The sequence below is a fragment of the Tursiops truncatus genome, chromosome 1, assembly GCF_011762595.2.
Source record: "Tursiops truncatus isolate mTurTru1 chromosome 1, mTurTru1.mat.Y, whole genome shotgun sequence".
NCBI lineage: Eukaryota > Metazoa > Chordata > Mammalia > Artiodactyla > Delphinidae > Tursiops > Tursiops truncatus.
The window spans coordinates 44,480,480-44,500,258 of NC_047034.1; the positions used below are offsets into that span (position 1 = coordinate 44,480,480).

At 37.0% G+C, this 19,779-nt stretch overlaps 1 protein-coding gene across 1 annotated transcript in view; it reads right to left on the minus strand.

Annotated features, from left to right (window-relative positions):
• HMCN1 (hemicentin 1) overlaps window positions 1–19,779 on the minus strand; it is a 522,545-nt gene that overhangs the window by 322,520 nt on the left and 180,246 nt on the right. The window contains exons 7-10 of the mRNA XM_033853373.2: window positions 9,867–9,987; window positions 8,608–8,871; window positions 7,154–7,298; window positions 2,898–3,019 (exon numbers count right to left, since the gene is read on the minus strand). Of these exons, the coding sequence (XP_033709264.1) occupies window positions 2,898–3,019; window positions 7,154–7,298; window positions 8,608–8,871; window positions 9,867–9,987 (652 nt within the window). The remainder of the gene's footprint in view (window positions 1–2,897; window positions 3,020–7,153; window positions 7,299–8,607; window positions 8,872–9,866; window positions 9,988–19,779) is intronic.

Consider the following 19,779-nt stretch of genomic DNA (forward strand, 5'->3'; position numbering starts at 1 on the left):
TTGTGATTATATCACAGATTAACTTCTTCCACTCCCTTACAGGTGTTCTTTCCTAGGAAACTCGGCAATAACCCTCTTGCGTGCAAAATCTGCCTCAGAGTCTATTTCCTCTTCAAATATAAATTCAAATACGTAAAATGCCAACTTTCTGCTAACATCCAGGAGGAGAGGAGATTTTAAATATGACATACAATACCATCACTGCATAAATATCTACAGATAATAGTATATGCACTGAAATATTTATGCATACATCAATAAATCTGGTGGTGATGGAGGAGACGATGGAGAATTACAGCAGTTTGCAAAAGAGGCCAAGATAACAAATTACCGGAAACAGCCTGGTCCCGGGAGGATGAGGGGCAGTCATTCTTAAGTGAAAGAATGGCTGAGGCTAGGATTAGGGGACCAGAGATGAAACCTCAAAACTGAGAAAGAATGATAAGCATAGGCCTTGCGACATTAGGTAACGATCACTGGACTGAGAGTCAGGAGGCTAAGAATCTACTTCTCACTACCTATCCATCTGATCAGAAATGGGGCACCTGCCTGCTCTGGGCTTCAGTTTCTTTAGCTATAAAATGATGAGGTGGTATAATATTATTTCCAAGTCTTACCCTGTTCTAAAAGAATATCCTGAAATTAAAATTTAAGATTGCCTGTCACTGACATGCCCTTGACAAGTTTTCTCTTTTCAATTTTACTTAAAGCCAAAATGTTGGTATTGTATGTATGTGTGCATTGCAGGTGGGGGACATTATGCTAAAAAAATAAATTCAGTAGAGAAAATTAATATAAACTAAAGTACCAACTATCATTTGTAAAGAATTTTTTCCTGCTTCTGCAGTTCTGTTCATTGTTTTCTATATGTTTATATGCAATAAAAGAGGTATAATTCTTTTTACACCCATTTTGCATTTAAAACCAATATATCAATAACCAATATCTCCAATGGACCAAAAATCCTTAAAAATGTTGTCTAGAAGGAAATGCTGGAAAAAAAAAATGAAGTAACATATTGCTAGAACTTTAACTTTTCTTGAAACAGTTCTTGGGTGCTATTTGACTTTATAAATGTTCATCCACAGTGATACAAAAACATCACCATTCCATCATGCCGTGCTTTCCCAACACTCCTGTCCAAAGTATGAGATCTAATTATCCTGTGAATTCAAATCTGATTCTGGTGTGCTGGTTAGTAGTGACAGTAGGGTGGCTGAGCCAGGACCTGGGTGGAGGTTTGAGGCTGGAAGATTAAACAAAAGTTAGCCCAGAAAGAAATGTCTAAATGTTTCAAGTCCAAAGGGGCACTTGCTTGCTACTTCTGCTGTTACAGTCATTGCCATACAATCCATGCTTCTGCCCTTCTTTCATAATTAACCAGTGGGACACAATTCCTGAAAAGTGGCTTTGGTACAGTAAAACTTCCTAGCAATACCATGGCTCGGCTGGCACAGATTAATACTAGAAGGGCACGTGTAGAGTGTATATTTGGAAGCTACTGACACCACAGGGCCAAATTCTTAGCAGTCAGTTCAGGAGTTCTTTCTGGTACTTTCCAGTTATTTATGCAAGATGAATCAACTCACTCAAACCTCCTTCCCTATTGTCCTTCCCTTAATTAATACTGCTGGGAAAAAAACCCTCAAGTGCTCAAGTGTTTGTTTCCTCAGAAGCTGAGGAATGTTGACAACGATTCCAATGCTTTTCATAATTACTGGAGATGAAAAAAATGAATAGTTTATGATGCATGTCAACTTGCTAAATTGTTTCAGAAGACGAACTTTATTTTTCTAAGAATAAGAGAAAATGAATAATCTACTGCAAGAAGAACAGGCTTGCACGCCTCTGTTTTAAAGTTCAGCTTGGACTTAATGATAACAAACATAAATCCTAGGCTTCTAAACAGCCCTACAGTTATAAGGCTACTTTTGTCTTAAATTTTCCAAAGAAAATGCACATCAATACTAAATTGACAATTCAGACATTGTTATAAACTCAACAGGCACATTTAAGTCAGAACAGGCTTACTATTAAACACACAGCAACCCTAGGCTAGGAGGCAGGTAGAAAATAACTGAGTCAAAACAAAGTTTCCAATAAATTCTATATATATGCTGAGTAAGTGGCTTAAGTCCTGATCAGTGATAATATATGGTAGTCTGTTTGGTTTCTAATTGATAATGGTAGTCTTTTGGGTTTCTAATCTGGGAGATTAGAGGAAAAAATGAATTTTTTTCACTAAAATATATTCTACATTGTAAAGTAATCTGAGCCTTGCCCATTTATTCATAGGAAACACACTATTTAAGTGTAACTTAATTAGCATGACTTTTGCCCTTCTTAGTACCAATATTGTAGCCACTGAGGTCCTATGTTTTTTGAATGTGATACTTTCCTTATTGTCTTCAACTTAGATGTCAGAATCCATTCACAACAGCACTCTGCTCATTATAAATATGGGAGAGGGAAAGGGAAAGTTGAACGTTGCTATAATCAGAATGGATCTCTCCCTTTTCTGGTATTTTATTTTTTCAATGGAAAATACTATATGGAGATCAAAAAATATTTATCGAGCCCCCATAATAATAATAATGATAATAACAGCAACAATAATAAAAACAGCTAATGTCTATTAGGTGTTTCTATGTGCCAGACTCTCTTCTAAGTGCCTGACATACACTGTCTCATTTAATCCTCAGTTTCTCCATGAGATAGAGACTGTTACTCTTATTGTCATCATTTTATAGTTAGGGGATCCAAGGCACTGAGTTCTTAAGTAATTGGCCCAAGGCAGGTCACACAGTTAATATGCAGTGAAGCCTGGATTAACAAACATCTCATTTCCATAGCTACATTAATACTTAGGCAATTGCAAAGCAATTAGGGATAATTACCTGACACGTCAAAGAACGTCTCTGCCCGTCCAGTCCCTGCACTGCTGACGGCAATGCACTCATAGGAGCCTTCATCAGACAAAGTGACCTGTTCAATATCCCAGGTCACGCTGGCCGATTCTCTGGGGTAAGAAAATAGAAGCATGTTTAGTTACTACAAAAACAAGACCAAATTGAAAACAGTGATTCCACTATTTGTTTTATGCATTCAAAAGAACAGCTTAGGGCTTCCCTGGTGGCGCAGTGGTTGGGAGTCCGCCTGCCGATGCAGGGGACGTGGGTTTGTGCCCCGGTCCGGGAAGATCCCACATGCCGTGGAGCGGCTGGGCCCGTGAGCCACTGGCCGCTGGGCCTGCGCGTCCGGAGCCTGTGCTCCACAGCGGGAGAGGCCACAGCGGGGAGAGGCCTGCGTACCACAAAAACAAAACAAAACAAAAAAACAGCTTAAAAAAAGTTATTTTAGGGCTTCCCTGGTGGCGCAGTGGTTGAGAGTCCGCCTGCCGATGCAGGGGACACGGGTTCATGCCCCGGTCTGGGAAGATCCCACATGCCGCAGAGCGGCTGGGCCCGTGAGCCATGGCCACTGGGCCTGCACGTCCGGAGCCTGTGCTCCGCAACGGGAGAGGTCACAACAGTGAGAGGCCCACGTACCGCAAAAAAAAAAAAAAAAAAAAAAAGTTATTTTAGCTTAAAATCATAGAGTTCTTTTATTATCATAATTATCATAATTTTATTGATAAAATTATGCAGAGTTCTTCACAGCTTAAAATTATACACCTTTTGTATTTTAATTAGAAAGTTAAGCTTTGTACTCTGAGCAAAAAACATAAAGACAGTAAGTTTTGTTTTGTTTTCTATTGATCTTCATAGGTTCTAACAAAAGAATTGACTTCCAAATGTGAGAAAAACTTTAAAGAGGCAGAGGATAGAAGAGTGGGACTTTTTTACTGAGAAAATATCAGGGAGACATCTTTCATCTTCCCTCAAAACTCATTTAATTCAAACTAATGATCATTTTACCACTTTTTTTCTCCCACATTTTCACATTCATATGTCTTTCTTTTTTGAACAGGCCTGTAACTTTGCTGTTGAGAACTATATATAGCCTGTGCCTGTGTCCAGTTAGGGTCACTGGAAATTTCTTTAGGAGACCTTCTCTGGCTACGTCAAAACATAAGATACAAAGTTGGCACAGAAACACTCTTTAAATCCTCTCTCCTTCCCCTCTCATTTCCAGGTTTTGGTCATGTTCAGTGAGGTTCTAGCCAAAGCAACTCAACTAGTAATTTACAAGTGTGAAGGCAGAAAACAAACGTTTTGGTTCCCAAAAGATAAATCCTCTTTAACTTTCTTATATATAAGCTCTACATAAGGCTATATACCATAACTGGTTCAATCTATGTATATAATGAGTAAAGAAAAAGATCATCAGTTTTACAGTCCAAGTTGTCATTTAGGTAAAATAAATCCCTTTGCTATATTACATATTTATTCATTTAATAAATATCTATACTTTGTCCTCTAACACTCTTCAAATTGTTTCTCATTTTTTGGAAATGTCTTAATCCTTATTTAAGGATATTTAATAGCTATTTAATCCTTATTTAAAATAGCTATTTAATCCTTATTTAAAACATTAATCTATAAAACAAGCACTATATTGTTTTAAAATATGATTGCAATGTCATAAATATTTTCATAATTTTTTCTTATAATCAACCATAGCTATTTATAAACTTTTTAAACATTCAAGATACAGATGAGATGAAAAGCCCACTGCAGTCAAGACACCTTCCACTGAAGCTCAAAGTGGTACAAGATGTGATACCTCACAGTAATAACTCCAGATCTCTCCCCATCCGAATGAACCACACCCATCACCAAACCACTATGAAGAATTCACTGAACTCTTAATGTACATTTACCACTAACCTAGAGTTTGTAAGAGAAAGTCAAGACACAGGTTCCTGTCATTAGGAAAGCGAGAAAATAAGCAAGGTGATCCTTCCATATATTTTAGTAACTGAGAATATTCACTTAATACTGTTTCCTTTCACTTGCATCTGCATTAGGTGTCAGTGGTCCTTACTGTCACGTTCAGAAGAAAACGGAGTATGCTTATTCTATGCTGCATTGATCACCTAAGATGTATCATGAATGCTTAAGAGCAGTAGGCTAAGCCCAAATTTACAAATGCCATTGTCTAGGAGGTACTGGTTAAGTTCCAGGAAGGTAGGAGTCTGAAATACACACGTCTTTCATGTCTTCTGCAGTGCCTACTTCAGAGCCAAGCATATTTTAGGATTCATCAAAAACTGAGACATGCAGAAATTTTAGAACAGAAAATGACAATTCTTCTAGTCTTAAGGCCCTTTATTTAAAAACTAGAAAGTTGAGGAAGAAGGACAAGTAATTTATTCAAAGGCACAAAACTACTATATGGAGTGCTTACAGAATATTCTTTACAGTTATACTTGTTCCTCTCTTATTTATGAAATATTACATGAAAACAATTCTCTTTTTCATGTACCCTTATCAGTTAGCATTAAGATTATATGGCCACGATAAAAAGTTTTGAAGGGATGACTCTTGGAACAGGGGAAGGAACATGTCAGATAGAAATCTGTCTTGTTACTGATGGAAACTAATTCTCTCCTACATCCCCTAGAGACCATAGTGACTCACATAACAAAGATCCAGTCATGCAGCTGGAGTTATTAGGAAATCTAGGGCAGAGATGTGCAAGTGAATTGGGATTAGAGAATCAATCCATCATCACCCATGCCCAATTATGTCTTTAGCCTCTTACATCCAAAGAACTTAACAAATGTCAGCAAGGCATGTCACATCTCTGGGCCACAGGGCTGGAAAAATGAAAGAAAGAATCCTTGTGGTTTACCTCAGAGGAATTGTGTGGAATTAATAAATTAATGCTTATAAAGAATCTCAAGTGTCTTTGAAAATTGTTACTATTTAAACACGAAGCAGAATTGTTTGATTTCATCATTCAGTTTTGTAACTTCATCATTTGATATCTTGGTCAGTTATGTTGCTGGTTATTAAATATGCAGCTAAGGAAATCATCAAGATGTATGTTAAGCAAATAGCAGGAAATAATAGAGTCCAATGTTTAAACAATGGAAAATTTTCTCAAGTTATAATGAACATTCTTGCCATAGTTTCTGCTTAAAATGACCCCATAAGGAGATTGTATAAGCTAAGACTGTCAAATATTTAACATGTTACACAAATTATTTACGTGAATATTGAATTACCAGTGTAAAAGCTTTGTAAAATGATTCTTAGAGTCTTTCCCCCAAATGTAGTTTCATAGTAAGTTTAAAAAAAAAGTTTGCCAGAAATCATCCTCTAGTTTTCAAGGCCTACTTAATTTTTATCATTAGATTCCTTAAACTTGTCTAGAAAATTCACCCATCTTCACAACGGAAGTTGGTGCCCTCTAGCCCACTTCCCTTCACTGTTGGCTGCGGTAGTGACCACACACGCTTCTGCTCCATCTGGCCCACACCCCCAGCACACACCTCATTTCTACTCTTCTCCTCCTGGCTCCCTGGGCTACAGCTACACTGGCTTCCTTCCCGTCTTTCTTTCCCACGTGCCTGGTGGACTCTGGCCTTAGTGCATTTGCATTGCCTGTTCCTGGTGTGTGAATGCTCTTCCCTGGATATCTGTGTGACCTGGATATCTCACCATGTTCAAGTCCTTGCTCAAATGCCCCTACTCTGAATTTTAAAATTGCAACTTGGCCAAAACCACATGTACTCCACCAACCAGTAGTACTTGCCCCAATTAACCTGCTCTACTTTTTGCCATAACACTTTAAATCAGATTCAGAGACATGTTTATACTCAAGCCACTAAAGCTTAAGTTTCATTTGCAAGGACTCTTGCAAAATTCAGGACCTAACTTTGTATTCATAATTTTGTATTCTTTGTCTTATCCAGGGACCCTTAAACTGTGTAAAATTCAGATTCTATAAAACCTGAATCAACTCTTAAATGTATTCTAGCATTTATTATATTATCATATTATATTTATCATCTGTTTGTCTTCCTCCTTTACAATATAAGCTCCACAAAGGTTCAGAATTGTGTCTGTTTTGCTCACTGCTACATTCCAAGACTATGAAGCAAATAAATAAGAATGTCTAATGAAAAAAGTATATTAAAATAAGTATCTATTTGTATTTAGATATTTAGTGCTATAAATTATTACTAATGGAAACATTTACACACTTTAAGTACTGGTCTACTCCAAGTGTAACTCCATTTCTGGCAAAGCTCAAGGTAAAGGGCAAAAGACTCTCAACAGAGCAGTGAATTTGGCCCGGCTGCAGGTAGTATCCCGGGGTTTTCTCAGGCATTGTAACTTTGGGAGCATCTGGGAAAAAAAGAACATGGGCAAGAAGGTCACAATAATATTTGGTACTTCCTGTTAATCCATTCAAAAGCTTCATGCTTAAATTATTCCAGTAAATTCTCTGCATTCCAGTTCATCTAAATCATGAAAAATCACTTTATCTTTCTTTGTTCAAAGGTTATTAATTTCTGGATTATCTCCATGGACCCTTTACTAAGGTACTCATTGAATCTAAGACTCCACTGACCTTAAGACATAACACTTTTTGTACCACCAAGATAGAAAACAAAGCTACCAGATAAGTTACAATACATCATCAATTGTAGAACATAGTTCAATTTCAAAAACGTAAAATTATGAAAACAACACACATATCCTAGAATTGAATTCATAGGGTAACTGCTTCCAAAAAGGAACGAAAAAATTGATTTTTAAGACTCCAATAGCTTTTTTAAGCATTCAATTCAGGGGCTAACACAACTAACTTTGAATACTGCATGTGAGGAAATACTGAGGTTGGTTCTATTATTTCCTTTCTACAGCTATTAACCAATAGCTACAGAGTGGTTCCTGAATTTCCCAAATCATAACCTTATGTATAAATGATAAACTGTTATCCCTCCACCCAAAAGTACAATATTAGAAACAATCCTTCTGTATCCTTGTCAGTCCATGGTTCAAGTTACATACAGCTCTAAAGTTTTGGTCAGAATCCAGTCATCAGCCTTGAGAAATAATAGCAAATATATAAGTAACTAGCTTACTTATTAACTAACTAACCAAAAAAGGCAAAATCATCACCAGTTATTTGCAGGGAACTACTATTCAAAGTAGAAAGGTTTCTGACAATTGTATATAAACATTTAGCCAAATCAGATAGCTAATCAAATATTAAACACATATGCCGGGGGAGTAAGAGCACGAGAACTTCCCAGTTCAAATTCTCACACTGATTGAAGTAATCAAAATTCTCAGATCTACAATCAGTGAGACTTAACATGAAACTCTGAATGTGCTATTTTATGGTTAGGAAAACTTGTGTTACTAAGTGTAAATGCTCTTCTACATGGTGACCCAGTAATAATGTGAGGATATTATTTTTGACTTTAGAGTCCATTCTTCTTATTTTTCTTTTTTTTGGCCACACTGCGCAGCTTGAGGGATCTTAGTTCCTTGACCAGGGATCGAACCAGGGGCCCCTGGCAGTGAAAGCCCAGAATCCTAACCACTGGACTGCCAGGGAATTCTCTAGAGTCCATTCTTTACTCATAGGACCATATCAGCCCCTTAAACTATCAATACTCCAGTGTTGAATAAAGTGATACCTTACCTGGGACAATACTAGAGAAGGAAACACTTGATACTCTCTGGAAGAGATAATCATCCTTATCATAACCTGTTACTTTGAGAAAGAAAGCTTCATTTGGTGGTGTAAAGTCAGAAATATTCCATATGCCGTAAGGTTTTCTATCTGGATAATATTTAATAGGAATTGTCTTAAGAGAGCTGCCTGAGATACTCAGAAGTTCAAGACGATCTACTCTAGCTGGGATGGAAATTCCAGAAGTATTCAGCAGCACATAGGTAGGTATTCCTACAAGAGAAAGGAACTGTCATCATTTGCAAGTAACATGCACCTGAGGTTATCTAGCAAATAAGTTTTGTATTTATAATAACAGGTAATAAGGACATACATATGAGTACTACAGACTGTGCCATAAATTGTGGCCCAGTTGTAGAATCTTCTCTACATAAAAGACAGTTTATTCATGACCAGAGAAACTTAGGAAACCCTAAGTAATTATTTTCATGGTATTTAATCATGTTTATATGTAGAAAGAATAGAATTATGAATATTGTGTTATATGATATTTGTTATATGAATACTTTTAAAGATTCACTATTCTGTATCCTTCCAGTAACTGCAGCAATAAAAATAAAAGAACTATCAGAAAAAAGAAATTTAAAGTCACAGTAGAATTGAGCCTTCTTTTTAACTATAAATCTTGTTGCATGAATAAAACAAGAGGAAGAAGCACCTTTCAAATCAACAATAATTTCACCTTGGAACATAAGCACCTTTCAAATCAACAATAATTTCACCTTGGAACATATAATGCTATATGGTATCTTTAATGTTTTAACTATACACACACACACACACACACACATACACACACACGCAGCATTTTCACCTTGACAACAGGCAAGTAAGATGCTAGTAAGGAAAAAGTCTCAAGATCTAGGTCATCAGTTTTCAAAGTTTGGTAAGTGTAGGAATCAATGAGGTGCTTGTTAAAGTGCATATTCCTGGGCCCTACCTTCTGTGATTCTCATTCAGGAGATCTGGGGTGGGCCCCAGGAATCTTAATTTTTGATAAGCTCCCTGAGTGATTTCAATATCACTGGCCTCGGGACCACACTTTGAGAAACAGTTACTAGGTCAAGAGTGCAATCATATTTAAAATAAAGATGCTATGTTTCCCAATTTTATTGAATACCACAAAATTATAAAATCACCAACAGTCTGAGAACTCTTTTGCACTTCAATATCTACTATGCCAACTGAAGTAATGAGAACATACAAACCTTGCACCGGTCTGCTGACTGTGTTTTTGAAGTCCAGGGTGGGCTTTCGGGAAAAACCAGCTCGAAAATCAATAGTACTGAGGCCGGTGATGCGAACAGAGTGCCTTCCACTGCTAGACGTCTGAAAAATGTTTAATGACAAACTCTATCAGCAGTTGATCCAGGATGCAGGTCACACTAGACACTAACCAGTATGGGAAGCTGCAGAGTGTTTAACTAGGATTGATGTCCGATCACTGAGGTTTTTGATCTGGGTGTTTTGAACTAAACTGTGATTCTGTAACTTCAATGCAAGTTTTGTAATACATATCCCAGGGGACTAAAGTACAGCTGAGTTTTATATTGCATGACCAGTGGTAAAAGATAGAGGGGTGTAGTCATAGTGAATGGACTTGGTTCACATGGTGAATGTTCAGGAAATATTTGTGAAATGAACGAATGACTAAATCTTCTCCCCTAAACACCATCCAGGTTCTATTATGAAAATATTTCCCTTCTCTTTGCCTCTGGGAAGAGACAGCCAGGGCAAGCACAAGAGCCGACCATTCTCCAACTTTTAGCCAAACGGCATCCTCAGCTCAGCAGTGTCCAGCCAAGGCACTCAGTGCTCAAGATACAAATATGAGTGAAAAGAAGGTCCTGACCCTGTAAGGGTCTATGGCCAGTGAGACAGTCAGATGGAGAAAGCGAAATCTTCAAGAGGATGCAGTAAATGCAGTGACAGAATTACAGAAAAGGCACATATATAAAAGCACAGACTAGCCTGTAGTTCAGTTAACACCTCCTAAGGGAGATGAACAAGATATTGAATAGCTAAGCACTGACGTTACCCATATGTGCATAAATAATAAATATTGATAATTTGGATTAGGGTCACAGGATAAAACACTAACATTTATTGGGCACTTCCTCTGTGCCCAGACTCTTTGAATACGTTGGCTTATTTAATCCTTATTACAACCCTATAAGGTAGGCATCGTCATTATCCCCACTGCACAGATAAGGAGGTTGAGGCACCAAAGCTATTCAACAGCTTGTCCAAGTTCACAAGGTTTCCTAACTTGCAGAGGTGGGGTTTTAATACAAAAGTCAGGCTCTGGGCTCTTCCCCACCATGCTACATTGTCTCCCAAGGGCAAGGTAAGTCAGAGTTAGCCTCCACATCAATATCTCTCTAAATATGATTTAAGGACCACCTATATCTACACCTACACAAAATCACTTTGGTTGTTTGTAAAAATATGGACTCTGAGCTCCAGCCAAGATTTACTGAATCAGAATCTCTAGTCAGTGGAGTTTAGGAACATGTATTTCCAAAACCATCTAAAGGCTTATGAACAAGAGTTCACCATTATTTTATGACATTGATCACTGAGATTCTGTCTCAAAATAAAATGATTATATGATAGCAGCATTTAGGTAGAAGCAGAATATAGGAGTAAGAGAAAGCATTCACATGATAACACCAGCATGCCAACATGGCTCTCCATCTCAACACTGAGAAACACATATTTAGTTATCACAGCATGACAGAAGGTGCTAAAAAGATAGATATATATATATGATTTTAATATAGTGAACAGCTAGATTAAGCCACAGCATTGTTAAAGATAAGCCAGCTCCAAGGCTCAGCAAACCACACAGTTTTCCCTACATCACTGTGACTCATTATTTGGCAACGAGGACAGAAAGGGTGAGGAGATATGTCCCTGTTGCTACCAATCATGTTCCTCATTGAGCAGAACTTGCAGGAACTCAGAGGAAAGGAAAATGAAGGTGAGGAAAAAGAAAAAAAACACATCTTCATGAAAACATTGTTGTATTCTTAGTATAAACGATGCTGCTTATTACTATCGCTCATTTTCATAGGGGTAACAAAGGATTCTAAGTGTAAGTGTAGGAGTCTCAGTACCACCACTTATTGCATTATTTCTAAAGGAAAATGTGTTCTGAATTTCACATAACAGACAAGAAAAAAAAACGACAATCATAAACCAATTTTAAGTCGAGGATTTCCTACAAGGCTATACAAAACCTTGCTAAGTCTACTTTCAACTGCTTTAGATAATGTAGAGCTATAGTGAAGACACTATTGTCTACCGGTTTCTTGTAAAAGAGAAATGAAATGGTCAATATTATGAGTTGATTTAGATTTTTTCACTGACATCATCTATTGCTGTTAGTTGTCTTGTTGCTCAGAAAGTCCCTTATGATAAAACAGCTCTTGAGGCTACCAAGGGTAAATATAACACGCAATCCGCCTAATGACTGTTGTTAAGTGCTAATCATCTACCAAGTGTCTGTGCACAAATCAACTGATAACGAGTCCATTTAAAAAATGTTGCTTAGGGGCCTCCCTGGTGGTGCAGTGGTTGGGAGTCCGCCTGCCGACGCAGAGGGCACGGGTTCATGCCCCGGTCCGGGAAGATCCCGCATGCCGTGGAGCGGCTGGGCCCGTAAGCCATGGCCGCTGAGCCTGCGCGTCCGGAGCCTGTGCTCCACAACGGGAGAGGCCACAACAGTGAGAGGCCCGCGTACCGCAAAAAAAAAAAAAAAAAAAATGTTGCTTAATAGCTAAGTGAGAAACTTAAAAATTACCTAAGTGTTGGAAAATATGCTATCCTGTTGCTAAATAATACATTAAAAATAAAGCTGAGTTGATGAAGAGGGAGTCCTTTACAATCTCTATAAAATTATTGGAAAATAAATTAATTTTGATCCAAATAGCATAGCAAAAAAGTAGGTGGAGATAAGGACATAGTTTTACTATTCTCTGAGAAATGCTAAGAATAGGAAGCGTAATTAGTTAAGAAAATCTTAATTTATTTATATATTATACTGTAAACGGTAGGAATGCCTGCATAGAATTTAAAAGGGTTTGTAAGTAAAAGATATTTCCAAGCGAATCAGTTTTTATGCACAATGACATCCAACTCTGGGTTAATCAGAGTAATGGAAGCAAGGGACATCACAAATAAACCAAAATTATAGTTTAAAAATAAAATGCAAAGAAAAATTTTAAGCTAACTTATTTTAAAATTACCTCTAATACTCATGCCTGCATTTATCATTCTCGAATCATTCTCTTAAAAGAATTACAACAATACTTGGACATTATTTTAGGAACACAATATATCACGAGAAAGTGCCAATAATTTATTATTTTAATCTGTTTTCTTAAAGTAAGCTATTATTTTAGTCTGTTTCTTAGCTGAGTTCCCTTTTTTCAAGTATTATTGTCATAGGAACAAAAAGATTTTATGTATAATGATGGTTAAACAAACAAGTAAATGGATGAAGGAGAAAAGTACCAACATATACAAAATGCATTCTGTACAGCAGGCAAATCTTTTATGTAAATTATCACGTTTAATCCTCACAAAAGACTCTGTGAGATGATACTATAATTATCTTCATTTCACAGATCAGAAGGGTAAAGTGACTTGCTCAAAGTCACAGATAAACAGTGGGTAGAAGACCTGGGATGTAAACTCAGTGAGGCTCCAGAAACTGACCTCTACTGCTACCCCATGCATTTCTCATGATCATCTCAGTGAACTGGATTATGCTGGTTTCAAGCTAAAAGCTGAAATATACCCAACTGCTCTACATAATAGAAGAGTAATATGGAATTTCTGAGTCTATCCACAGGAGAGAAGCAGAAACAAAATGGGGAGAAAGAAGGATGGGGGGCAAGGAGAGAGCAAAAGGACACAACTCACTTTAAGATATGTCCCCAAATCTATAGGCAAATCTACTAAACTCACAAAAGATTCTTGTTAGTGGATTTCCTATGAAATTTTTGAAGGGCTGAGCTTTACCCTCCATCGAAGTACAAAAGATTAGAATCAACACACAAATAATCAGGAGGCAAGGAGACCAAAAGAAAGTAAGTCTTCAGGAAACTCCAGAAGCATTAGAAGGCTTTGGATTCTCACATGTTATGGACAGAGTGGTGTTGGAGGAGAAATAAATGATAAGAAGGTCTTGGAGGGGTGAAGAAAATTCAGCTAATTCCGTAACGAAGTTAAACAGAGGGGAAGTCCAGCTGTGTATTTCTTATTCCTCTCTTCCCTTCTGAATTATTTAGCCATCTTAGCACCATTTTCTATATATATAATTAAATTAGTAAGACAAAAATTACTGATTTAATGTTTTTCTATTTGCTCTTTATATCATGCAGATTTAAACTGTGGGTTATAATAAAATTAGAATTTGGCTCCAAAAAGCATCTCTCCACCACAGAATATCTAGAAGCATCACTCTGGCACAGAGCCATCCTCACCTCATGCTTTCCATAGTTAAGAAGAGGGAAATCTTATGCTTGGAACATAATGGTTCCAAACATAACAGGAAATTTCCTAGGCACTAGACACTGAACTGGGTTTGTATTGGCTTGAAATTCTGAGAGTTGTATTTTAAAGAGTATATTTATTCATACAATTTATAAAGGTTCATAATGAGTTACACTACTATCCTGAGTTAGAATGTCATGTTGATCAAGTTGCAGAAGAATCTGAATCAGGAATACAGAGGCTGCTGTAGTATGAGCAGACCTGAGGCAAAGATGAGGTTAGACTAGATACCCACTGGCATTCTATAATTGTAAATAGGTAGCCATGATCCACAAAGCAGTAAGAGGAAAGAAGGAGCAGAGTGGACCAGAGTGTAGGCTTCTGAATTGCAGTGAGTCTATGAGGAATGAAAAAGCAGGACAGGCTGAAGTACCATGAAGCAAGGACCATGGAGAGCTCCAGGGAAAATCAGTTGCTCCTCTGATAGCTTCCTGGTCAGTTCTATTGCAGATGGATCTACTTTTAGTTTAAGGATAAAGGCTTATCAAATATTGAAAGCCCTCTCTACATTGAAAGCCCCTGAAGTCAATAATTATGTCATATATATCACCTATAAAATCTTAATAGGCACTTAATATATGTAGGTTTAATAAATGATACTACGTCATCCAAATGCTTAATGTCGGCACTTTTCCTTAGATTCCCCTAGGACCAACTAATGCCAGAGTCATCAAGAATTCATTGGATTTTTCTAGACACATTATGCTAAGTGTGCTCACACATTATCTCACAAAATCCTGTTACATCCAAAAATGATTTTATAGCACCATAAAGAAACTGGGGCTCAAAGAAATGATTACTTGCTTAGGTTTAGACAGGAAGTTAAATGGCAGTTACTCCAAGCTCAATACTCTTTCTAGGTCTATGCACAGCATTTTAGGATAACATAATCTCTGAGTTGATTTGGACGCTATGGCATAGAAAACAATAATACCCCGCAACTATTCATTTGCCATTCTAAATTTCTAAATACACTCTCATTTAGGAGGGGTCAGGTTAGTGGAGTGTTGGTAAAATTCTCTCTGAAAAGAGAAAGCCCTAATTTGGGGTATTTGCCAATTTCTGTGATGTAAATACTACCACAGTGGCTGACTTCAAGCTCTCAACAGGATGTCACTGAACACAGAGCTGGGAAGAGAAAGTGCATAACTGACTCTACACGAGCCATTTGTGAGCCAGCTCCAGCAGACCATTAGGCCATGACAATAGTTCTGGCCAATGGGTTATAAAGGAAGTAAAGCGTGTCTGTCACTCAGAAAAAATTCTCATCAGAGAAGTGACACAATCCCTTCCTTTTTTCTATTCAATGCACATGGTCTAGTCTTTTCCCCACTAAGAGAAGCCACGTGTTCAAAATATGATGGTACCTCCATCAGCTTGGGTTCCTGAGGGACCATGTGAAGTAGAACACCTGTCAGCCCTCACAGGACATGTGACATCAGTGAGGAATGAACTTTCCTGTATTAAGCCGGGAGAATTCCTCCTGGTACTAAATGTGAGTCGTGCCCCGTTATAAACTGAATTAAAGTGTGACTGATAGAGTTGGCTTTAACTTCTCTCTCCTAAGGAGTTTCAATGTTTTATAAAATAATAAATAAACCAAGTAAAAAATAAAACCTTTATGTGTATCTGAATTGATAGAAAATATAGGTACAATTTATACACATTCAGGAGAATAACAGATTTAACTAATTTTACCATTCATGTGTCAGAAACCATTTAAACATTTTACCAACATCTAAATTAATCATGACAATATTAAGTAGGTATTATTTTCCCCCATTTTTCTCAGACTCGGAGAGGTTTAGGTAATTTCTTCAAGGTCAAAAAGATACTAAGTAGTGTATCTTGAATTAAAATAGACATCCATCTCTTTTTAAAGTTTTTACTCTTATATGACATACTGTTCTTTACAAATTAAAGAATATTATGGTTTTAATCAAATATTTATTGAGAATCTACTGTGGGCTAGGCATTGTGCCAGCCATAAAGATACAATAAAGCCAGCTAGATTTAAATACTATTTTATTAGGTATTATATGTTTAAAGAAATGTGATACAAGGAGAGAAATGTACCCAAAACAAAGAGTAAATTCTGTATATGTTCACACACACACACACCTCTACACATTTATACAAAAACACAAGAGTACAGGTATGTTTTTAAAGGAAACATTCCATTTGGTTGACAATCTGCTATTGGCAGACCAAAATAACTGGGAAATGTTCCAGGAAAAAATCTACTATACAGCATTCCTAAACATTGAATTAATGCCATATCTAATCCATTTAAATAACCCACCTGGTGTAGTCTGAAGGCTTATTCAAAAGAGGCACCAGGTGAGAATAATTGGAGGCCAGCATAATATTCTACTTGTGCAGTCCTTTGTAGACTTGAGGCTTATTTAATTATGATTCCTTAGCAAGTTTGTGTCACTTGAGTATGATTTCTAAAACATCCTTATCCTATAGAAAATGCATTAGTAGGCTCTGGCAACCAAAATAACTATCTACAAACAGAATATTTCTACTAGTCTCAGAATCTCAATATAATCATGTGGTTGGGTACATTCCCTTCTCTCCTTAGGAGATTATATAAGGACAGTTTAGCCAAATTTACTTAATGGAAACACCCCAGGGCATGTGCTAAATTACATGATCACATTGATAATCCTAGACTAATAGAAAGTCTGTACCACCTAAACCTAATGGGTGCTGACAGTTATTTAATGTCTTTGCAGGAAGTTTCCCTTAAAGAGCAGAGCACACAGTCTGGCCTCAGAGTTTCCGTGGTTATGTTCAAATACTCTATATACAGATACAGCTGCCCGAATGGAAAATTTATATTTTTTCTCAGAAATTAGATTCAGGATTTGTAACTTCCCTACAAATGAAAAATTTAGGGGCATAAAACAATCTTCTCTTTGTTTTTAATAACACTTGCAGTTCATTTCAGTGACTTCTTTTTGGCATGTTTTCCCCTGCATCACAGGCAACCTAAAACATCCAAGTCATTTATATGAACTGTACTGATGAGTTGACTCATTGTTTATGTTTAGTAAAAATGTCTTACTAAATCACAGAAAAGAAATTACCAGGGTTTCAGAGGAGAATCACAAAAGAAAAGAAATCGCCACTCTCATAGCATTTCAAATCATGGACATAATAAAGTGTTCTGTGTCAGTATATCAACTGTGGGTGAACTAAACCAATGCTTCTGCCTGCTTCCCTGGGTATCATCAGAATAAGTGTATTAATTTTTATTCATGAATATTTATACAGTTCTTTCCCAGGCACTATGGCGTATATTGGTGACACAGTCTGGTCTATAGCAAAATTGGAGGACAAAATCTGTACAGAAATAAATATGACATAAAGGGGAAAAATAATGCAAAAGGGAGGTGCAGAAAAATTGCAACAGAAAGCCAGAGGGAAAAGAGAATGTTCTGGATGAAAAAAGTCAGAAAAATCTTGATGAAAGTGTTGCCATTTGAGCTGAGCATTAGTGGGTAGTTATCAATCAGACATAAAGTAAGAAGAGCATTCTAGAAAGAAGCAACAGCTTGAGACAGAGCATGGACCATGAGAATGTGGTAAGAGAGAGGGTGAGAGACACTGCAAAAGCGTATTAGAGTGGAAAGGCACGTGATAGAAGATAACCAGAAAGACTGGTTGAGGCTCAATTAGGTGGTCCTTGAATACCAGGCTAAGGTCAATTAAGGGATAGCCTGTGCTCCATACTTGAGATTAAAACTGTTATGTGAAACATTCAAAAAGCCATTATTAATTCCATTGATAGAGCAGACACTTGCCAGATAGCAGAGTGCACAGGAGACGGCACCAGGGATGTGCTATCTTATCTCAGACATTTCTCCGCTTGAGAAAGCACACGTGTAAAACGTTATCATTCATTAGCATTCAAAAGGGAGATCCAAAGTCAACAGCCATATTTATGTCAGTAGATTCAGCTCAAATTCCTTTGCACCAACCCAATACATTATTTTGGCATTTCGTTTAGGAGCAAAATAAGTTTATTATCTTTACTTGCATTGTAATGCTTATCCTTTGTTTAGTTACCACGAATTGTACTCTAGAAATTGTGTAACATCAGGACCAGAAGCTTTTTGGTGATGACTAGATATAAATTTAAGGTAATATGATAATAGGTACTGTGTCTTTTTATTGTTTTCTTAATTACAGGAGACCGAGCTTAGAAACTTGTCTACAGTGTTCCCACCATCTTATCCTCTCTCTCCTCACTCACAGACTAATCCTCAGTGCTTCTCTGTTCTAATTATCAATTAAGATGTACTCAGTGCCCATTAAGTATCACGGAACATGGCCAAAAGCAGATGCTCAGTAAATGTTTACTGAATGGAGACTGAATGAATAGGTGTGTTAGGCACAAAGAAAAACATCAGACATATAAAATATCCCTCTTCTAGGCAAGAGTTTTACTAGAGGAAATACCACTGCTAGCAATCCAAATCACCTGCAAAATGGATTCAAATACTTTACAATAAGTTGCTAATAATACGGAAGAGTGTCATCACTTGTACATATTTCAAAATCAATGATAAACAACTTAATGTCACTATTCAGAGAGCAAGAATGAATTACCTTAGTGAACTTGCTATCTCAGGACACTGCTGGCTTAGGTCATGCTTAAATTAAAGTGTTTGACGGATAAAGAAACTCAGAACTTCTTATACTCCTTCTTACTGTGGTCACAGAAAGTCAGACTCAATCTAGTCATATTTTGGGCAAGTTGGTCAAAATAACTATAACATCAAATTTGGCCACATTTATTTAAAATATAACAGCAAAACACTTCATTGTTGACAATCTAATGCACTCAATAAACATCGAGCAACTACTATGTGCAAGGAGCTGGGTGAATAAAACAGGCAGGTGGGACCATTTCTGATCTATTCAATAAAAAATTACTAATTTTATCTCACATTGCCTTTTTACTTACACCCTTATCCCATATTATCCATGTTTAAAAATCCATATTACACTTTCTATTTTCCTTATAAGGCTGAGAGTTCTGAGAATAAAAAATTGATATTCTAGGATTTAAATGGAGTTACAATGAAAACTTTCATTCTTTAAATTGGTAAAGTTAACATAAGTATTCCTTAAAAAAAACTGGCATGCAAAAATAGCACCTCGAATCTCTACAGTGTAACACCTCCGCATACTTTCACAGAAGCTAAATAATTTGAACTATGAGCCCATTGATCCCATTTTTTTATGGAGGGAAGCTGAGACAATGAAAGAGTAAATGATGTAAGGGGTATCTTCATTTGAATTGTCCCGGAAGGATTCTAGAGTAAGTTGTTCATTTGGGAGGTATGACGGATGCTAATAAGCAAAGAGCAGGTAACACAGGAAAAAGAATGCAGCCCATAAAGGGTGTGCTTTTAAGCCTGCTCTCACTGGAGCTTATTCCTTGCAGGGGCTGAAAGCTGCTTTTGAGGGGCTTCATCCTCCGGAAGAACAGCCTTCTCCTGTTCAGGTTTAACAAAAAAAAAAGCCTCTCAGACACAGAAACAC